We start from the raw sequence: 22191 nt of genomic DNA, 5'->3' as shown, positions 1-22191 counted from the left end.
AAATTACACCTGAGAAATTCCCTAATATGGGGAAGAAAAGAGGCATTCAAGTACAAGAGGCACAGAGACCTGCCCTCAATATCAACAAAAACAGGTCAACACCAAGACATATAGCATAGGGAAACTTGCAAAATACAAAGATAAAGAGAGAATTCTGAAAGCAGCTAGGGACAAAAGGTCCTTAACCTACAAGGATAGATACATAAGGTTAGCAGCAGACCTGTCCACAGGCCAGGCAGGCCAGAGGAAAGTGGCATGATATATCAACATGCTGAATGGGAAAAATATGCAACCAAGAATACTCTATCCAGCAAGGCTGTCATTCAGAATAGAAGGAGAGATGAAGAGTTTCCAAGACAAGCAAAAACTAAAGGAGTTCATGAACACTAAACCAGCTCTTCCAGAAACATTAAAGGGGACCCTTTCAGTGGGAAAGAGAGACTGAAAGCAACAAAGACTAGAAAGGAACAGAGACAATCTATAGGAAAGCGACTTTACAGATAAAACAATGGAATTAAATTTGTATCTATCAATAATTACTCTGAATGAAAATGGACTAAATGCTCTAATCAAAAGATACCGGGTATCGGAATGGATAAAAAAACAAAATCCATCTTACAAGAGACTCATTTAGACCCAAAGACACCTCCAGATTGAAAGTGAGGGAGTGGAGAACCATCTATCATGCTAACGGACATCTAAAGAAAGCTGAAGTAGCCCTACTTATGTCACACAAACTAAATTTTCTACCAATCTCTGTAATAAGAGATGAAGAAGGGCACTATATCACAATAAAGGGGTCTATCCAACAAGATCTAACATTTGTAAATATTTATGGCCCCAACTTGGAAGCAGCCAAATATATAAATCAATTAATAACAAACTTAAAGAAACTCATTGATAATAATATAATAATAGTAGGGGACTTTAGCACCCCACTCACAGCAATAGATTATCTAAGAAGAGCAACGAGGAAACAATGGCTTTGAATGACACACTGGACCAGATGGACTTAAGAGATATATCCAGAGCATTTCATCCTAAAGCAGCAGAATAAACATTCTTTTCGAGTACACATGCAACATTGTCCAGAACAGATCACATACTGGGTCACAAATCAACCCTCAATAAGTATAAAAAGACTGAGATCATAACATGCATATTTTCAGACCACAACGCTATGAAACCTCAAGTCAACCACAAGAAAAATTTGTAAAGAACACAAATATATGGAGGTTAAAGAATATCCTACTAAAACATGAATGGATTAACCAGAAAATTAAAGAAGAAATAAGAAAATACATGGAAGCAAATGAAAGTGAAAACATAACAGTCTAGGGGTGCCTGGGTGGCTCAGTCTCTTGAGCATCTGATGCTTGGTTTCAGCTCAGGTCATGATCTCGGGGTTGGGGGATTGAGACTCAAATCAGAGTCTGTGCTCAGCAAGAAGTCTGTTTGAGATTCTTTCCCTCTCCCTCCACCCTTTTCCCCACTCACAGGCTCTCTCTCTCTCTAATAACTAAATGGATCTTAAAAAAGAGACAAAAACCCAAAAAACACAACAGTCCAAAACCTTTGGGACACAGCAAAGGCAGTCCTAAGAGGGAAGTATACTGCAATACAGACCTTCCTCAAGAAGCAAGAAAAGTCTCAAATACACAACATAACCTTATACCCTAAAGGAGCTGGAAAATGAAGAGCAAATATGGCCTAAAACCAGCAGAAGAAGGGAAATAATTAAGATCAGAACAGAAATAAATGATATAGAAGTCAAAAAAAACAGGGGTGCCTGGGTGGCTCAGTCGTTGAGCATCTTGCCTTCGGCTCGGGTCGTGATCCCAGGGTCCTGGGATCGAGCCCTGCGTCAGTCTCCCTGTTCCGCGGGAAGTCTGCTTCTTCCTCCCCCACTCCCCCCGCTTGTGCTCCCTCTCTCGCTGTGTCTCTCTCTGTCAAATAAATAAAGAAAATCTTAAAAAAAAAAAAAGGAAGTCAAAAAACAGAACAGATCAACAAAACTAGGAGCTGGTTCCTTGAAAAAATTAACAATATTGATAAACCCCTAGCCAGAGTTATCAAAAAGAAAACAAAAGGACCCAAATAGGTAAAAGCACAAATGAAAGAGGACCAACACCACAGAACTACAAACAATTATCAGACAATACTATGAAAAATCATATGCCAACAAACTGGGTGACCTGGAAGAAATAGACAAATTCCTAGAAAATTATAAACTATCAAAACTAAAACAGGAAGAGATAGAAAATTTGAACAGGCCCATAACCAGCAAAGAAATTGAATCGGTAATCAAAAATCTCCCAACAAACAAAAGTCCAGGGCTAGATAGCTTCCCAAGGGAACTCTACCAAACATTTAAAGAATTAATACCTACTCTTCTGAAACTGTTCCAAAGATTAGAAATGAAAGGAAAACTTCGAAACTTGTTTTATGAGGCCACCATTACCTTGATCCCCAAACCAAAGACCCCATCAAAAAGGAGAATTACAGACCAATATCCTTGATGGACATGGATGCAAACATTCTCACCAAAATACTAGCCAATAGGATCCAACAGTACATTAAAAGGATTATTCACCACGACCAAGGGGGATTTATCCCTGGGCTGCAAGGTTGGTTCAACATCCACAAATCAATCAACGTGATACAATACATTAACAAAAGAAAGAACAAGAATCATATGATCCTCTCAATAGATGCAGAAAAAGCATTTGACAAAGTACAGTATCCTTCTTGATCAAAACTCTTCAGAGTATAGGGATAGAGGGTACATACCTCAATATCAAAAAGCCATCTACAGCGAATATCAACTCAATGGGGAAAAACTGAGAGGTTTCCCCCTAAGATCAGGAACACGGCAGGGGTGTCCACTATCACCACTGCTATTCAACATAGTATTAGAAGTCCTAGCCACAGCAATCAGACAACAAAAAGAAATTAAAGGCATCCAAATCGGCAAAGAAGAAGTGAAATTCTCACTGTTTGCAGATGATATGACACTTTATGTGGAAAACCCAAAAGACTCCACCCCAAAACTGCTAGAACTCATACAGGAATTCAGTAAAGTAGCAGGATATAAAATCAATGCACAGAAATCAGTGGCATTCCTACACACCAACTACAAGACAGAAGAAAGAGAAATTAAGGAGTCGATCCCATTTACAACTGCACCTAAAACCGTAAGATACCTAGGAATAAATCTAACCAAACAGGCAAAGGATCTGTACTCAGAAAACTATAAAATACTCATGAAAGAAATTGCAGAAGACACAAAGAAATGGAAAAACATTCCATGCTCATGGATTGGAAGAACAAACATTGTGAAGATGTCAATGCTACCTAGAGCAATCTACACATTCAATGCAATCCCCATCAAAATACCACCCACTTTTTTCAAAGAAATGGAACAAAAAATCCCAAAATTTGTATGGAACCAGAAGAGACCCCGAATAGCCAGAAGAATATTGAAAAAGAAAAGCAAAGCTGGTGGCATCACAATTCCGGACTTCCAGCTCTATTACAAAGCTGTCATCATCAAGACAGTATGGTACTGGCACAAAAACAGACACATAGATCAATGAAACAGAATAGAGAGCCCAGAAATGGACCTTCAACTCTATGGTCAACTAATCTTTGATAAAGCAGGAAAGAATGTCCAGTGGAAAAAAGACAGTCTCTTCAACAGATGGTGCTGGGAAAATTGGACAGCCACATGCAGAAGAATGAAACTGGACCATTTCCTTACACCACACACAAAAATAGACTCCAAATGTTGAAAGACCTCAATGTGAGACAGGAGTCCATCAAAATCCTAAAGGAGAACACAGGCAGCAACCTCTTTGACCTCAGCCGCAGCAACTTCTTCCTAGAAACATCACCAAAGGCAAGGGAAGCAAGGGCAAAAATGAACTACTGGGACCTCATCAAGATAAAAGCTTTTGCACAGCAAAAGAAACAGTCAACAACACCAAAAGACAACCGACAGAAGGGGAGAAGATATATGCAAATGACATATCAGATAAAGGGCTAGTATCCAAAATCTATAAAGAACTTATCAAACTCAACACCCAAAGAACAAATAATCCCATCAAGAAATGGGCAGAAGACATGAACAGACATTTTTCCAAAGAAGACATCCAAATGGCCAACAGACACAGGAAAAAGTGCTCAACATCGCTCGGCATCAGGGAAATCCAAATCAAAACCTCAGTGAGATACCACCTCACACCAGTCAGAATGGCTAAAATTAACAAGTCAGGAAACCACAGATGTTGGCGGGGATGTGGAGAAAGGAGAACCCTCCTACACTATTGGTGGGAATGCAAGCTGGTGCAGCCACCCTGGAAAACAGTTTGGAGGTTCCTCAAAAAGTTGAAAATAGAGCTACCCTACGATCCAGCAACTGCACTACTGGGCATTTACCCCAAAGATACAAATGTAGGGATCCGAAGGGGTACATGCATCCCAATGTTTATAGCAGCGATGTCCACAATAGCCAAACTGTGGAAAGGGCTAAGATGTCCATCGACAGATGAATGGTTAAAGAAGAAGTGGTATATATATACAATGGAATATTATGCAGCCATCACAAGGAATGAGATCTTGCCATTTGCAACAACGTGGATGGAACTGGAGAGTGTTATGCTGAGTGAAATAAGTCAATCAGAGGAAGACATGTATCATATGACCTCACTGTTATGAGGAATTCCTAATCTCAGGAAACAAACTGAGGGTTGCTGGAGTGGGGGGGTGGGAGGGATGGGGTGGTTGGGTGATAGACATTGGGGAGGGTATGTGCTATGGTGAGCACTGTGAACTGTGCAAGACTGTTGAATCGCAGATCTGTACCTCTGAAACAAATAATGCAATATATGTTAAGAAAAAAAAAAAGAAGACGACAGCAGGAGGGGAAGAATGAAGGTGGGGAAATTGGAGGAGGAGACGAACCATTAGAGATGATGGACTCTGAAAAACAAACTGAGGGTTCTAGAGGGGAGGGAGGTGGGAGGATGGGTTAGCCTGGTGATGGGTATTAAAGAGGGCACGTTCTGCATGGAGCACTGGGTGTTATGCACAAACAATGAATCATGGAACACTATATCAAAAACTAATGATGTAATGTATGGTGATTAACATAACAATAAAAAATTTTTTAAAAAAGAAGAGTTAATACCTATTCTCCTCAAACTGTTCCAAATAATAGAAATGGAAGGAAAAATTCCAAACTCATTCTATGAAGCCAGCATTACCTTAATTCCAAAACCAAAGACCCCACTAAAAAGGAGAATCACAGGCCAATATCCCTGATGAACATGGATGCAAACTTTCTTAGTAAAATACTTGCTAATTAAATTCAACAGTACATTAAAAGAATTATTCACCACGATCAAGTAGGATTTATTCCTGGGCTGCAGGGGTGGTTCAACATGCACAATTCAATCAACATGATACATCACATTAATAAAAGAAAGGATAAGAACCATATGATCCCACCAATAGATGCAAAAAAAAAAAAAAAAAGACGTCTGACAAAATACCACATCCTTTCTTGGTAAAAACCCTCAACAAAGTAGGGAGAGATGGTACATACCTCAACATTTAAAGGCTATATACAAAAGACCCACAGCTACTACCATCCTCTATGGGGAAAATCTGAGAGCCTTGCTCCTACAGTCAAGCAACAAGACAAGGATGTCCACTCTCACCATTACTATTTAACATAATACTGGAAGTCTTAGCCCCAGTAATCAGACACCAAAAAGAAAAGAAAAGGCATCCAAATTGGCAAGGAAGACGTCAAACTTTCACCATCTGCAGATGACATGGTACTCCTTGTAGAAAACCCAAAAGACTCCAACAAAATATTACTAGAACTCATACATGAATTCAGCAAAGTTGCATAATATAAAATCAATGTGCAGAAATCTGTTGGATTTCTACACACCAAGAGCAAAGCAGCAGAAAAAGAAATCAAGAAATTGATCCCATTTGCAATTGCATCAAAAACAATAAGATATCTAGGAATAAACCTAACTAAAGAGGTCAAAGATATGTACTCTGAACACTACAGAAAACTTATGAAAGAAATTGAAGAGGACACAAAGAAATGGAAAACATTTCATGTTCATGGATTGGAAGAACATTGTTAAAATGTCTATACTACCCAAAGCAATCTAAACGTTTAATGCAATCCCTATCAAAACACCACCAGCATTTTCACAGAGCTAGAATAAACAACCCTAAAATTTGTATGGAACCACAAAAGACCCCGAATAACCAAAGTCCTGAAAAAGAAAAGCAAAGCTGGAGGCATCGCAATTCTGGACTTCAGGCTATATTACAAATCCGTAGTCATCAAGACTTAAGGTACTGGCACAAAAACAGACACAGAGATCAATGGAACACAGTAGAAAACCCAGAAATGGACTCAGAACTATATGATCAACTAATCTTCAACAAAACAGGACAGAATACCCGACGGAAAAAAGACAGTCTCTTCAACAAATGGTGTTGGGAAACTGGACAGCAACATGAAGAAGAATGAAATGGACCACTCTTACATCATACACAAAAGTAAATTCAAGATGGATGAAAGACCTAAATGTGAGACAGGAAACCATCAAAATCCTAGAGGAGAACACAGGCAAAAACCTCTTTGACCTCGGCAGTATCAACTTCTTATTAGACACATCACCAGAGGCAATGGAAACAAAAGCCAAAAATGAACTACTGGGACCCCATCAAGATAAAAAGCTTCTGCACAGCAAAGGAAACAATCAACAAAACTAAGGCAACATATGGAATGGGAGAAGATATTTGCCAACAAGATATCTTATTTAGGGTTCGTATTCAAAATATATAAAGAACTTACCAAACTCAGCACCCAAAAAACAAATAATCCAATTAAGAAATTGGCAGAAGTCATGAATAGACACTTTTCCAAAGAAGACATCCAGATCACTAACAGATGCTCAACATCACTCATCATCAGGGAAATACAAATGGAAACCACGATGAGATACCACCTTATACCTGTCAGAACAGCTAAAATTAACAACACAAGAAACAACAGATGTTCATGAGGATGCAGAGAGAGGGCAACCCTCTCATACTGTTGGGGGGGGTGCAAGCTGGTGCAGCCACTCTAGAAAACAGTTTGGAGGTTCCTCAAAAGGTTAAAAATAGAACTACCCTATGACCCAGCATTTGCACTACTAGGTATTTATCCAAAGGATATAAAATTTATCCAAAGGATACAAAAATTCAAAGGGGTACATGCACCCCAATGTTTAGAGTAGCAATGTCCACATTAGCCAAAATATGGAAAGAGCCCAGATGTCCATCAACTGATGAATGGATAAAGAAGATGTGGTATATTTATACAATGGCATATTACTCAGCCATCAAAAAGAATGAAATCTTGCTATTTGAAACCACGTGGATGGAACTACAGTGTATTATGATAAGTGAAATAAGCCAGTCAGAGAAAGACAAATCTGATTTCACTTGCATGGAATTTAAGAAGCAAAACAGACGAAGCAGAGGAGAAGGGAAGGAAAAATAAAATAAGATAAAAACAGAGAGGGAAGCAAACCATAAAAGACTCTTAACTATAGAGAACAAACTGAGGGTTGCTAGAGGAGAGGCGGGTGGGAGGGATGTGTTAAATGGATGACAGGCATTAAGGAGGGCATTTGTTGGGATGAGCACTGAGCGCTGGGTGTTATATTTAAGTGATGAATCACTAAATTTTACTCCTGAAACCAATACTATGCTATATATTAACTAATGTGTTAAGCCATAAAATAAGTCTCAATAAATTTTAAAGGACTGAAATGTTACAAAGTACATTAAAAAAAAAGAATGGCTGAAAATGTCCCAAATTGGATGAAAAACATTAATCTACACTCCCCAAAACCCTAAAACTCCAAAAAGGATAAAATCAAGGAGATTCACAACTACACATATCATAATCAAACTCTTAAAGATAATGAGAAAATCTTGAAAGCAGCAAGAAAAAAAGATCCATCATGTTCAAGATGGTCCTCAATGAGAATAACAACTGATTTTTCTTTTAAAAAAAAAAAAAAACCTTAGAGGTCAGAAAGTAATAAGATGACATACTCGAAAAGTGGTGGTGGGGGGGGAAGACTATCAACTAAGAATTTTCCTTCAAAAATTAAGGAGAAATTAAGACTTTCCCAGATAAAAACTGAGAATCCCACACTAGCAGGCCTGCCCTATAAGAAATACTAACTGGAGTCTTTCAGGCTGAAAGAAAGGGCACTAGAAAGTAGTTCAAATCCACACAAATAAAGAATACTGGTAAACGTAGCTACATAGGTAAATATAAAAGAAAATACAAATGTATTATTATTAATTTGTAACTCTTTTTTTCTCCTCTCTGATTTAAAAGACAACTGAATAAAGAAATAATTATATGTCTGTGTTGATGGGCATGTAATATATAAAGATGTAATTTGTATAATTATAATAGCACAAAGGAAGGGGAGGAAATTGAGTTATACAGGAGGAAAATTTTGTACACTGTTGAAATTAAGTTGTACTGGTCTGAACTTTATTGTTATAAATTAAGATGTTAATTTTAATTCCATGGCAACCAGCAAGAAAATAACCTTAAAAAAACATTAAAATAAATGACAAGAGAATTAAAATGGTACAGATGAAAATACATTTTTAACAAAGAATTATTTCTCTATTACTTAATAGAGAAATACACAAACAAAAGACATAACAATACAGAAAACAAACAGCAAATGAGATATAAATTCTGCCTTATCAGTGATTACATTACATGGAAATGGATTAAACACTGGTCAAAAGGCAAACATTAGAGAATGGGTTTTAAAAAATGATCCACCTATATGCTGTCTACAAGAGACATATTTTATATTCAAAGACACAAATAGATTGAAAGTAAACAATGGAAAAAGATATACCTAGAAAAAAGTAACCAAAAGAGAGTTGGAATAGCTATACTAATACCAAACCAAACAGGATTTTGATACAAAAATTGTTACTAGATGCAAAAATGACATTTTATAATGATCAAAGGCCAATCCATCAAGAAGACATAACAAGTACAAATTCACCCAACAACGGAGTCCCAAAATACATAAATCAAAAACTGACAATTGAAGGGAAAAACAGACAATTCATCAGGAATAGTGGTAGACTTTAATGTCTCAATTAAAGTAATAGAACAACCAGATAGAAGAAAGGAAACAACATTTGAGTAACACTATAAACCAAATAGACCTAACAAATATCTATAGAACACTATACCCAACAACAGCAGAATATACATTCTTCTCAAATGTACATGGAACATTCTCTAGACAGGCCACATGTTAAGCCATAAAATAAGTTTCAGTGAATTTTAAAGAACTGAAATGTTACAAAGTATGTTCTCCAACCAAAATTAAATGAAACTAGAAATCAACAACAGAAGGAAGTTGGGGGATTTCACAAACATGTGGAAATTAAGCAACACACATCTAAATAACCAAAGTTGATGTCACTGCTTTTTTACCAAAGCTGTAATTATAAGGAAAACTAGACTTCTGAAACAGATATTTAAAACATACTCACAGAATACTAGAAGGACACAGAAAGTAAATGAAAGTCTCTATTTGTCAATCCCAATACAACATATCCCTAAATACCAGATTCTAAATCCTTTCCAGCTTCTTCCTTTCTCTGTTTTAATTCTCTCACAACTACTGAAAACACACAATGTGAACTCTATTGGTTTGGGAAAGAATCCACCCTCTTCCTTTGGTGCTTCAGTGATGTCCAGGACCAGTCAAAGCCACAGGATAGCAACACACCAAAATGGGTCTCTGGAGACCTGAGCACCATGCAAACTCTTTGGATAATTTTCAGGATTCTCAGGCATAAGAGTGTTTAGGAGTTTTGGAATTTAAACTGGGATATGAAAACAAATGACAAGCCTTGAGATTAGCAAGGACCTTTTATTAATGAACCCAAAATCATACTTATTAAGAGTCTTCAGGCAATGGATTAATTGTCCTCCTTACCAATCACCATGAAGGAATCGGTCAGACAAGTAAATGGTACACAGTGGCACTGAATGTTTTCTCTTTTCTGCAAAATTATCTGCCAATTATCTGCAAAACTTACAAAAATCTGTTCTCAAAACTATCATATATAGGATATTAAAAATTGGAGTAATGAGGGCCTTTCTTTGACAAAGCAGGAGTTCTACTGATCCACAAGAAATTAGACCCATTTTGGGTAAGTTCATGAACATTCAGATGGCAACTTCTAAGTAGCATCGAATAACAATAGGCTTATTAAAATAAGCCAGGCCTACATTAGGAAAAAACATTCAAATTTAACTTTCTGCATACAGATTTGTAGCATAGTATTACAAATCTATGACTGAAACTTAATGCTATATTTTATTTATGCTGTAACAACACACTGTAAATACTGTCAGTGAAATTGTAAAGACTGATTCCTTTCTGGTAAACTGACAATTCCCTCCACCAACATTAATTACTCCCACCTAATGACATGCCATTCACGTGAGAGTTATTGTTTTGGTAGTTATTTAGCTGATAAATGAATCTTCTATTGAGGAGCCCGAGGAATGAGATATAGTCACTACCATTAATAATCCCTTCCAGGGCGCCTGGGTGGCTCAGTCGGTTAAACGTCTGCCTTCGGCTCAGGTCATGATCACTGTCCTGGGATCGAGCCCCACATTGGGCTCCCCACTCAGCGGGAAACCTGCTTCTCCCTCTCCCACTCCCCCTGCTTGTGTTCCCTCTCTCGCTGTCAAATAAATAAATAAAATCTTTTTAAATATTTTTTAAAAATGATAATAATCCCTTCTAAACAAAAGGAGTAAAATATAACATGAATATGTTAAACCAATCTCAAGAATTAACTATATATTTTATAGGATATATTAGCTAGCCAATTTTCTTTTAATTTATATTTCTTATAAAATTCAGAATTTATAAAAATAAAAGATTCTCAGGATGCCTGGGTGTCTCAGTCAGTTAAGGTCTGCCTTCAGCTCAGGTCATGATCCCAGAGTCCTGGATTGAGTCCCACATCAGATTCCTTGCTCAGCAGGGAGCCTGCTTCTCCCTCTGCCTGCCGCTCCCCCTGCTTGTGCTCTCTCTCTCTCTCTCTCTCTCTCCTGACAAAGGAAGGAAGGAAGGAAGGAAGGAAGGAAGGAAGGAAGGAAGGAAGGAAGATTAATTCTCCATTGGCTATTCTTTCACTATCTTTGAAGATGTGAGGATGTGTGGCTGAGACAACTGCACATCTTGTCACCTGTGAGGAGAGTCTATCTGAGAAAAGAAACAACTCCAAGGAGACAGAACCAAAGACTGAATCAGAGACTCAGAGATACCATTTGTACTCCTCCATGAAGCTTCATCTGGACTAAGTGTGGACTTTTCAGGAACATGATTGTGCTGCACCTCCTAGAATCTACTGATAGAAGTGCTGTCTCTGTTCCCATCAGATAGCCATGGCTTTGTCTCCTGTGGGACAAGAAGGCTGCAGAGACAGGGGTGTTTTAGCATCATTTTTATAACTAGACTCTAGCCCCAACCCTGAATCTGGCTCTTCTATCCCACTGATATCAGAGAGAGAATCCTGGGGATGGTCCCCATCTAGCCATCTGTAACTTCCACCTGCTTTGTTTCAAGCACCAATGTCAGGGATATTAGAGGAAGCCAAAAAGAAGTTAAATAGTTACTAGTGCAGAACTGTGGAAAGGTTTAAGAACTAAAGGCACCAAGGCCAGGGTGTAAGAGGAGTTGAAAAATAGAAGAATTGACTGAAAATGTATATGCAATGTTGATAGGTCTCCAGACCCTTTTTCTCATCTTGCATAACCATGTAGTTACTCCTCCTGACCTCAGCAGAATATCGAAGATTTACTTTCAAAAGAGGATGAACCTCTTTTGAGGGACTCTGGACTCAAGAAGACCTTCAGGAATGCCATTATGAAAGCAGAGGGATTAATTAAAGGTCTACATGCTGAACAGTGAGAACCACCCCACACCCTTGCCAACTCAATTCTTCCTCTTGATTCTGAGACCACTGGACATCAGGTTATACCAGACCAGCGCAAGTGGAAATACTCATAGCATCTAAGAGTAGCTGAGGAAGTCTCCTCACAAAATGGCCAGCCCCATCACCCTATGATAAAGCCCATTAGTCAATGAAACCCATTCATACACATATAGAATTTTCATCAGCTTGTTAGTGCTCTACTCTTCTATCTGAATGAGCAGCAAAAGATCACCAATCACTTGAACAAAAGGTCTCTGACATCAAAGATGATGACCAAGAAAGACCACCAGAAAAAAATGGACTCTCAAGAGACAATGTAGATTAGGAAAAGGAAAGCCTCAAAAGATCTCTCATTAAAATCTTTAGAGAAGACACTGTACTTGCAAAACCAAGAGAATGATGTTATTTTAAAAAATAAAAATACTCCTGTTAAAAAACATAATAAAGAAACAAAGAAATAAATTAAATAAATAAGTAAATAAATAAATAAATAAAAATAACATTCACAAAATGAGAAAATGCTGTTGGAACTTTTTAAATGATATCAGAAATGAAAAATTAATCAGAAGAGCTGAAGATAAAGTTGAGTAAATTTTGCAAAAAGTAGAACATAAATACAAAGAAACATGATAAAAGAGGAGGATTTTTTTAAAAGAGGGTTAATCCAGAAGTTCTAACATGCTAATAATAAGGATTCCAGATAAAGACAACAGAGAAAGTAGGGGCAATTAATTATCAAAAAAAAAAAAATTTCCTAGAATTGGAGAACATGCATCTCTATATTGAACAGACTCATCACTGAGTGCCTTTCCATAATTACTTTAAACACACACACACATACACACACATACACACACACACACACAAAGCCCCATTTGGGGGTCTCTGAAGATAAACTATTATTACTCAGCTCACAGAAAGAAAAAAATCAAAACACCAGCAGAAATAAGGTATTTTTCTGGTTTCTGAAATGCTAATAACATAAAGTCCCTGCTTTTATAGTATATGCTTATGTCAAATAATTATAAATTAAATATTTTACATGCATTAAAATGTTTTATTTTTAATTCCTATTTTTTAATTTATTTATTTAAATTCAATTAGCCAACATACAGAACATCATTAGTTTCAGATGTAGAGTTCAGTAATTCATCAGTTGCATATAGCACCCAGTGCTCACCACATGCCCTCCTTAATGCCCATCACCCAGTTATCCCAACCCCCACCCCCCTCCCCTCCAACAACCTTCAGTTTGTTTCCTATGATTCAGTCTTTTATGGTTTGTCTCCCTCTCTGATTTCTTCCCATTCAGTTTTCCCTCCCTTCCCCTATGATCCACTACACTGTTTCTTATATTCCACAAATGAGTGAAACCATATAACTGTCTTTCTCTGATTGACTTATTTCACTCAGCATAATACCCTCCAGTTCCATCCATGTCAATGTAAATGGTAAAATTTCATCCTTTCTGATGGCCGAGTAATAGTCCATTGTATATATATACCACATCTTCTTTATCCATTCATCTGTTGATGGGCATCTGGGCTCTTTCCATAGTTTGGCTGTTGTGGACATTGCTGCTATGAACATTGGGGTGCAGGTGCCCCCGGGATCACTACATTTCTATCTTTGGGGTAAATACCCAGTAGTGCAATTGCTGGGTCGTAGGGTAGCTCTATTTTTTTAGCTTCTTGAGGAACCTCCATACTGTTTTCCAGAGTGGCTGTACCAGCTTGCATCAGTGCAATCCCCATCAAAATACCATTGACATTTTTCACAAAGCTGGAACAAATAATCCTAAAATTTGTATGGAACCAGAAAAGACCCCAAATAGCCAGAGGAATGTTGAAAAGGGAAACCAAAGCTTGTGGCATCACAATGCCAGACTTCAAGCTCTATTACAAAGCTGTCATCATCAAGACAGTATGGTACTGGCACAAAAACAGACACATAGATCAATGGAACAGAATAGAGAGCCCAGAAATGGACCCTCAACTCTATGGTCAACTAATCTTCGACAAAGCAGGAAGGAACATCCAATGGAAAAGACAATCTCTTCAACAAATGGTGTTGGGAAAATTGGACAGCCACATGCAGAAGAATGAAATTGGACCATTTTCTTACACCATACACAAAGATAAACTCAAAATGGATGAAGAACCTTTTAGGAAGACAATGCTTCTTATTTTAAAAAAACAAAACACACATGAAACAGAAGGAGTTTTCACTGCGAGTATATTTGGGTAACTCTTTTAATAACTAAAGGGGACTGTCTGAATTCTGTACCAGAAGTTTATTTTGTTGGTTTTTTAAAATAAGTAGTTCATGGGGATTAGAAATATCTGTTTGCTTAGATCTCACTTAATCTTATTCATATAGGTTCAGACTATATCCCCTAGTTATTTTTCTTTCAGCATCTTAAATTCAAAAAATCTAACAATATTAATCATGGCTAATTAAATTAACAATAAAATTAAGTTATGAGAATTTGTGTTATCTTGAAATATACCCAAACCCTTAACATTTTAAACTAATTCTCTTTCATCTTAAAGACCACACACTCACCCTGAGGATCAACTTCTTTAGCTAGCTTCAATGCATCTGAGTTTGCAAGATCGGTGTTGGCTGGGGTAACAGCCAAAATCAGACAGTTCTCCCGCATGATGAACTGCATAATCATTTCTCTGATCTGATACTCAATATCTGGTGGCTGATCTCCCACAGGCACTTTAGTAATTCCAGGTAGGTCGATAAGTGTGAGATTTAACACTGTGTGGAAAAAAAGAGTTTTACATATACCCTCAATGCTAAAAAATAACAATGCAAAATCATCTGTCTCTTTAGTGGAAATAAAACAAGCTCAGCTTTACATATTGTATATTGAGCTAACTCAAACTTGTGTGTAGAATAAAAAGCATAGAATACAAAATGCCTTTGTTAGTTTTCTCTATTTTTATATGATTGTGTTATACCAAATGATCATTTTAACCCAATTTGAAAGGCATTAATTTGCATAGCTAAGAGAGAGCTGTCATATCTGTAACTAGTGTGTTATAATTCAAAAACTGAACAAGAAGTGTATATGCTGTCTGCCAGTCTTGTACATTGCCCTCAAATGGCCTAAAATTCTTAGCGTAAGATTTGTCCTTCACTTCAAACGCATCATATACTATCTAGAGGGGGGTTAGACACTTAGCCTATTGGAAAGCTGTGAGCCACTGTGGTACCATGAGGTTACTGTGTAGGGTAACCAGCCAGACTCATGGTGTACCATCGGGAGAGCAGGGAACTACCCCTGCGTCAGCTACTCCAGCTGTGACCTGGCTATCGTTCTCTGCACACAAGAGAGTTGGCACCAAATCCTCTTGGAAAGTCATAATTGAGCTTATTTCACTCATGCTCCATTTTAAAAGCAACAGAGCTGAGTAGAAGATTAGAGATTAAAATCTGCCCCACTGAAAATCTAGTCAGAATAGAGGCTACTCCATATCACATACCACGAACTGGTTATCTAATTTTTAAGTTTCTGCTGATAATCTAGAAAAAGTCATCGGTGGTTCCTCAGGAAGAGAATAAATAGAAATATATGGGGCTACAAGAAAATCCAATAGCAGAAGACTCAGTCACAGTACCAGGTACCTCTAAGATTCTTGCTAAGACTGAAGATGTTAAAAAATGGAATTTTTCACGCATACCTCTTGAAATTCTAAAAGTTTAAAATAAACTTAAAGAAAAATTTTTAAGTGCCATACTCAATTCTGACCTTTTTACAAGTCATGTCCTCCTGCCTCCCCATAAATCTGTGAACTTTTTGGACCATCCCATTTATGGTAGTACCCAAACACAATCCTAGAAACCCAGTACTTTCAGAGAGAACAAACCATCCTCTGCACAAATAATGTATGTCAATTAATGTAAAAATTTTTGAGGACAAAAAAGTTTGTCAAACTTTTTTGACAAACCTCAAAAAAATTAAAAAATTTTGTTATTTTACTTACCATGTGGAGAGTAAACTCGTAAATTAATGGGTATGGAGGAAATGCCTTTATTCATTCCAGTCACTCGATCTGTTTCTGCTTCAATCTCATGGCGAACTTCATCAAAGTCTGTAAATTTTTTTCCTTTGCAATGTAGAAATTCAGCATATTCTACAAAAGACAAATTAACACAACTTAAAATCCATGCACTCTTGCAATAATTGTAAGGAAAAAATGTTTCTTTAATACAAATCAAAGTATCCCATATTGTCTCCTCAGCCATTAAAATGAGAGAATACAGTAGTTACTAAGAAACACAGCTAATACTTTAGAAATATTAAACACAGTACAAATGCTAAGAATGCTAAATTTGCTAATTTTCAGAGGAGCAATTAAATACTAAAAGTACTAAAATCATCCAGTCTATTAAATAATTTAAAGAGAATTCTGGCCCTCCAAATGATAAAGCAAACAGCATCTGATTGTTAAAGAAATTAAGTCTAGGGTACATACAAAGTCTACCTAATCCTATTAGCATGTCCTTTTTCAATACCCCCACTTTATCAAGAGGGAATTCTAAGTTATATAAATATAGCTTCAAAAGGCAAGACAATTCAGAAACAAAATTACTTAATTCTTTAAAAAGAAATAATATATGGAATATCTTAGCTTTAAAATATACTATTCAAGATACCACACCAACTTGTAGAGTTAAAAAGATAATTTCTCCAAGAAAAAAAGAGTTTTAGATCAAAGAAAATATTACCTGCAATCTGAAAAAAAAATCAGTATCTGTGGAAGTAGGAAAAACTATATATAATAACAGAAAATTAGATTAAGTTTCAGTAACATCTTACTCACTGTTGTGCTATCGATTTCTATTCCTGCTTCCAGAAGTATCAGGTATATAACACAACTCAAAAAGGAAGCTGATACTATTAGACTTAAAATTACAATCTTAATAAGAGAATGAATCTTAACAAATATTTTAGCTTTTCTAATAACTAGCTGAAGAATTGTGGCACCAAACTTAGACTAAGGCTAAGTATCTGGAGCCCAGTTGTCAGCTGAGACAATTATTAGTAGTCTTTCTGCCATTTCCACCATAAACATTTAACCTTCACCCAATATGACAAAGCCAATAGGGAGACAACTATAAGATGTCTTCAAGCAGCTTAGCACCAGTTAACACAGGCAGCAGGAAATGGTGCTGATCTGCATTTAAAGAAAAAGGAAAGACAGAAATAGGAAACATGGCTTCAAGTTGCAGTGCCTAAAAAAGAAAATGCGGTTTGAACCAGGTACTGAAGAGCGGGGAGGGTTTCAGTGTGTGCAGAGAAAGCAAGGTCTTTCAGGGAATCGAGAATCTTAATAGTCCAACATATCCTGGGCTGGTTATCATCCAGCCTCTGCTCAGAAACATCCACTGATGGGAAACTGAGGCTTTGATGTCTGGAAAAAAACTCTTACTGGGGAAAAAAAAAAAAGAAACATTTTTTTTTAAGTAGGCTCCATGCCCAGCATGGAGCCCAGTGTGGGGCTTGAACTCCCAACCCTGAGATGGAGACCTGAGCTGAGATCAAGAGTCTGACGCTTAACCAACTGAGCCACCAAGGCGCACCAGAATGTTTCTTAACAATGGTCTAAAATCTGCTTTCTGATCATATTTCCTTGGTCCAACTTTTGCTCCCTGGAGCTACTCAGGCAAAGTCTTCCTCCCTGTAAAAAGTCCGGGATTAATCTGAGCCCTGGCACAAGGAGTCCATCTTCTTCCCAGGCTTTTCCCAAAGAACTGCAATGACCTAATGTTTCAAATGTTAGAATGCAGAGACTTTACTTCATTTCAGTCTTTCCTGTCAATGTAGGTAGACATGAATATTTTTCTTTCTTAGTTTTTTCATACAGTATGTGCTACTTTCTGAAAAACGGCAAGCTAAGACTCCCACAGTTCACTCCTCAGTGCTGCAAGTATACACAGTAAAGATTCATCAGGCTTCAGAATTATGGCCTGAAGTGACGACTGCATCTTCCGGCATGTTCTTTTCACATGTTTACCCTCATAGGTGCTGTTTTTATTAGCATCTAAATTCCCAGAAGATACAGCCTTGATTTTATTTACCTAACCCAGTGGATTGGCTAGAATCATGGGAACATAAGAGTTTAAAGATAAGTAGAAGATAAAACAATAAGAAAAATAAAGAGGAACAAAGGCTGTCAGATCCCAGAAAACAAACAAAAATTAATATATAAAAAGAAGTCATAAAATAATTTATAAGAAATGGAACTGTACTTTTTCAGTTCAATATATTTTGTGGAAATGCATAGTTGAGGACTTATAGCTATCATAAATATTACTTTCATAAAATTAATAAGCTTCTGGATCAGAGAGAGTCCATTTTCAATTATGTTGCCAATCAATAATTCAAGTAACACAAGCGTAGACTTCTCTTGTCGCCACTAGATGGCGCCTACTTGCTTTCTCTGTAGGAAACCAGTGCCCTTCCAGAAAGCTGCAAAATCAATGCAATTTTTCCAAATTAGATTTAAATTCATTCTTGGTCTCCTAAAAATGCTTTTATTTTGAAATTGAGAGATTAGAATTGTGCAAGACCATCTCAAACCTTTGTGTCTTTTTAAGGATAGGGTCCCGCAGAGAGATTTAAAGATGCTGGTATTCATTTATTTATTCAACTAATATTTTGAGCTCTTACTATTCACCACGCACTATTTTAAAAATTGCAGAGGAGAGGGACGCCTGGGTGGCTTGGTCGGTTAAGCATCTGCCTTCAGCCCAGGTCATGATCCAAGGGTTCTGGGATGGAGCCCCGCATCGGGCTCCCTGCTCTGCAGGGGAGCCTGCTTCTCCCTTTGCCTGCTGCGCGCTCTCTCTCTCTCTCTCTGACAAATAAATAAATAAATCTTTAAAAAAAATTGCAGGGAAAAAAAATAAGTCCCTAACCTCATGAAGCTTAAATTCGCATGAGATGAAACAGTAAACAATGTGGGTGTTGCCAGATGATAAATGCTGTGGAGAAAATTGAACAGTAGGGGGGATATTAAATGCTAGGGCAGGAGGATTGGTTTGTTATGTGCTTTGGTTGAGAAAAGCTTCTCTGATATGATAAAGTGACATCTGAGCAAAAACTGAAGAGAAGAGGGAGCAAGCAATGCTTTACATAGGTGCATCTGCAGAGTCCCTGAACCTGGAAGCATCAGGGAAGGAGAGCAAGGCCAACATGTCTGGATCACAGACTTTGTGGGGGAGAGGGGCAGGAGATGAGGTCAGAGCTGTGGCGCAGACCTGGATTGTGTGGAGCCTGTGGGACTTTAATTTTTACTCTGAAAGAATGGTAGACCACTCGAAGGGTTTGGGGTAGAGACATGATGTGACCGAGGTTTTAAATAAATTACTGTGGCTGTCATGTTGAGAACAGACACTGAGGAGTAAGATAGGAAGCTGGCTACTGGGATAATGGAGGTGAGAGATGATGGGGCTTGGACCAGGGTAGCAGCAGTGGGAGTGGTGAGAAGGGGCTAAATCCTAATGTATTTTGAAGGAAAAACCAATAGGATTTGCTGATGGATTAAAGGAGGGGTGCAGGAGAAAGAGAGGAGAGTCAAAAACAGTTTCCCGGAGTTTGACCTCAGCAATGGGGAGAATTTTGAAATAGAAAAGACTGAAAAGAGGTTGGGGAGATGGGGGTTGCAGATCTTCTACACTTGTGATGCCTACTCCATACTTAACTACACAAGTGGAGAAACAGAGCTGCTGCTAATGGTTGAGGATTACACAGCTGTAAGAGATACCACTCACATCCCCAGTCATCTGTTAAGCGTTTACTTATTCTGAAATTTTTCCAGAAGACGGCAGTCAAGTGCTTAAGGAAAAAGGCAGCTTTTTCTAATTAGCACAAGAATGCCTTTGGGGCTAGATACACTAGTCTTTCATCTAGGGAGAAGTACAAGCTAGAAATATGTATTTGGAATTCATTAAAGTCAGGCAAGGGGATGAGGTCACTAAGTGAGAGAGTTAGTTGGGGAAGAGTCAGAGCACTGGGCCCTGGGTGTTCCAGGGCTTAGAGGTCAGGGGAGAGTGAGAAGGAGTGGTCCACAAGACAGGGGGTAAACTCAGAAAGAGGTGACCCAAAGCCAAGTAGAAAGGGTTTTTCATGAAGGTAAGAGACTTCCACTCCATCCAATACTGCCAACATGTTAAGGAAGATGAGAACTAGGAATGATCATAGAATTGGGCAACTTGAGAGTCCTTCAGGACATTGACAAGAGCTGCTACCGTGGAGTGAGGCAGCCTGATTGGAAGAGATTAGGAGAGGAGGGGAGAAGAGGAAGTAGAGATTAATTGCAGACAATTGTTTTAAGTTTTGCGTAAAGAAGAGCAAAACAGTGAGAGGCCAGCTGGAGAGGGATGTGAAGTCAAGGGAGGGTTTTCTAAAGATGGGCAAACTGATAACACATTCACAGATTGATGGCATTGATCCAGTACTAAGGGAAAGGTGACAATGCAGAACTGAGAAAAAAGCAAGTGCTGAAGTGGCATCTTAAGGCCGAGGGGACGGGACGCATTAGAAAGGGCCATACCAGCTCCTCCGTAAGAACAGAAAGGAAACAGAACAACGGGAGTTGACAAGACAAATTGGTGAACTGATGGTGGAGGGAGCCTGTGGAATTCATCAGGTGAGAGCAGGGATTTATCATATTTGTCTGAAGTCATTTTATGTCTTTAAAAAACATTTCTGTATATATTCTCACCGGTTAAACCCTACAAATACTATTATTTCTACCACCAAATACATCACACACACACACACACACACACAGTAGAGTGATCCCAAATGACTGACCTAAGGGTAACCATAGGAGGGATGTCAACTAGGTCTAACCTACGTCCATCATTGGGATTCAGACCTGCCCAGCACTTCAGAAGAACCAATGGGGCAGAAACCACAAAATCCATTTCTTTATGGTCCCAAAGTGCCTCTTAGAGAGCAATTCATCCTACAGGATGGAATTCAAGCAAAACCTACTTCAAGTTGCTAGGACCCATCCTCTACCCAGCTCTGTAGACTCATAGGTCTATGTCCCCTTATCTCTAATAGTATAGTGATAATGGTCAGACCACACATTCTACTTTCTCATTAGAAAAACATGTTATAATTTATAGCTACAGGATTATATTGCCAATAAGGTGTGTCTCACTAGCAACAAGGTAAGCCAGTCCTGTTAGGGGATCCCTGCCTCCTATCGAGTGGAGTATAAATGACAGCAGAGGTGGCACACATATTTTTGAACAACTGACCACAGTTGCTATTGAGGAGAATCATCAATCAGTTTATATCATCACACAATCCTAAATAAATCTTTATTAGCAATGCAGAATTTAAAGATGACTGCTTTACTTCTCTGCTGTCCAAAAATACAATTATAGATGAAAATCCTGAAAAGGATTATCACAAGAGTAATGCATCACTTACTATACTCACCCCTGAAAGTGTTCACATGAGTTTGGGGATGAAGGAAAATCTAACACCTAAACCAAAATCTACAGAACAGGGTATAGCAGATGATCAGTAGCTGCATTTTTAAAGAGCTAGTAAATGTGTGCCTTCTGAGACTTTTACACTATGGTAAACTAAAATGTCTGAAGGTCTAACAATCTCATCTTATGGTTGAGATATATGCTTTTTCATAGAAAGGCAGAGTTTCCAGTAGCACAACTTCTCTTGGCATGTTTTTAATGTTCCTTTCATTCTAAATGCTTGGTAGTTGGAGACATGAAATGGTCTCTTCCTCAAACAATTCCAGACTTCAGCCCAAGTCCAGTCTGAATAGAAAGTGATTAAATTTCTTAGCCACAGGTTCATATAAAGGATGAAGGCTATGTGCATATTAGCACTGAAGCCCCGATAATGCATCCTTGAAATTCTATTGTGTGGCAGTATAACCTGTCTTGCTAAAATTCATATGTTTTCAGTTTTGCAAAATAAGACTCCTAGTTTTAAAAATCATCCCTGTTTCCCCAGTGTTAAAAATAGTCTACATTTGAAGCAAAGGTTATGACACATTTTTATATCAAACAATAATTGGGGGGAAGACGTGTATT

At 37.9% G+C, this 22191-nt stretch overlaps 1 protein-coding gene across 8 annotated transcripts in view; it reads right to left on the bottom strand.

Annotated features, from left to right (window-relative positions):
- DNM3 (dynamin 3) overlaps window positions 1–22191 on the bottom strand; it is a 569456-nt gene that overhangs the window by 416313 nt on the left and 130952 nt on the right. For all 8 annotated transcript variants that reach the window (XM_025878034.2, XM_073900029.1, XM_073900023.1 and 5 more), the window contains 2 exons: window positions 16095–16244; window positions 14662–14865 (listed from right to left, as the gene is read on the bottom strand). In XM_025878034.2, coding sequence (XP_025733819.1) covers window positions 14662–14865; window positions 16095–16244 — 354 coding nt within the window. The remainder of the gene's footprint in view (window positions 1–14661; window positions 14866–16094; window positions 16245–22191) is intronic.

Source organism: Callorhinus ursinus, unplaced genomic scaffold, assembly GCF_003265705.2.
Source record: "Callorhinus ursinus isolate GAN/ISIS: 27379988/994484 unplaced genomic scaffold, GSC_fseal_2.0 scaffold13, whole genome shotgun sequence".
Classification (NCBI taxonomy): Eukaryota; Metazoa; Chordata; class Mammalia; order Carnivora; family Otariidae; genus Callorhinus; species Callorhinus ursinus.
This window is presented reverse-complemented; position numbering and strand designations above follow the sequence as displayed.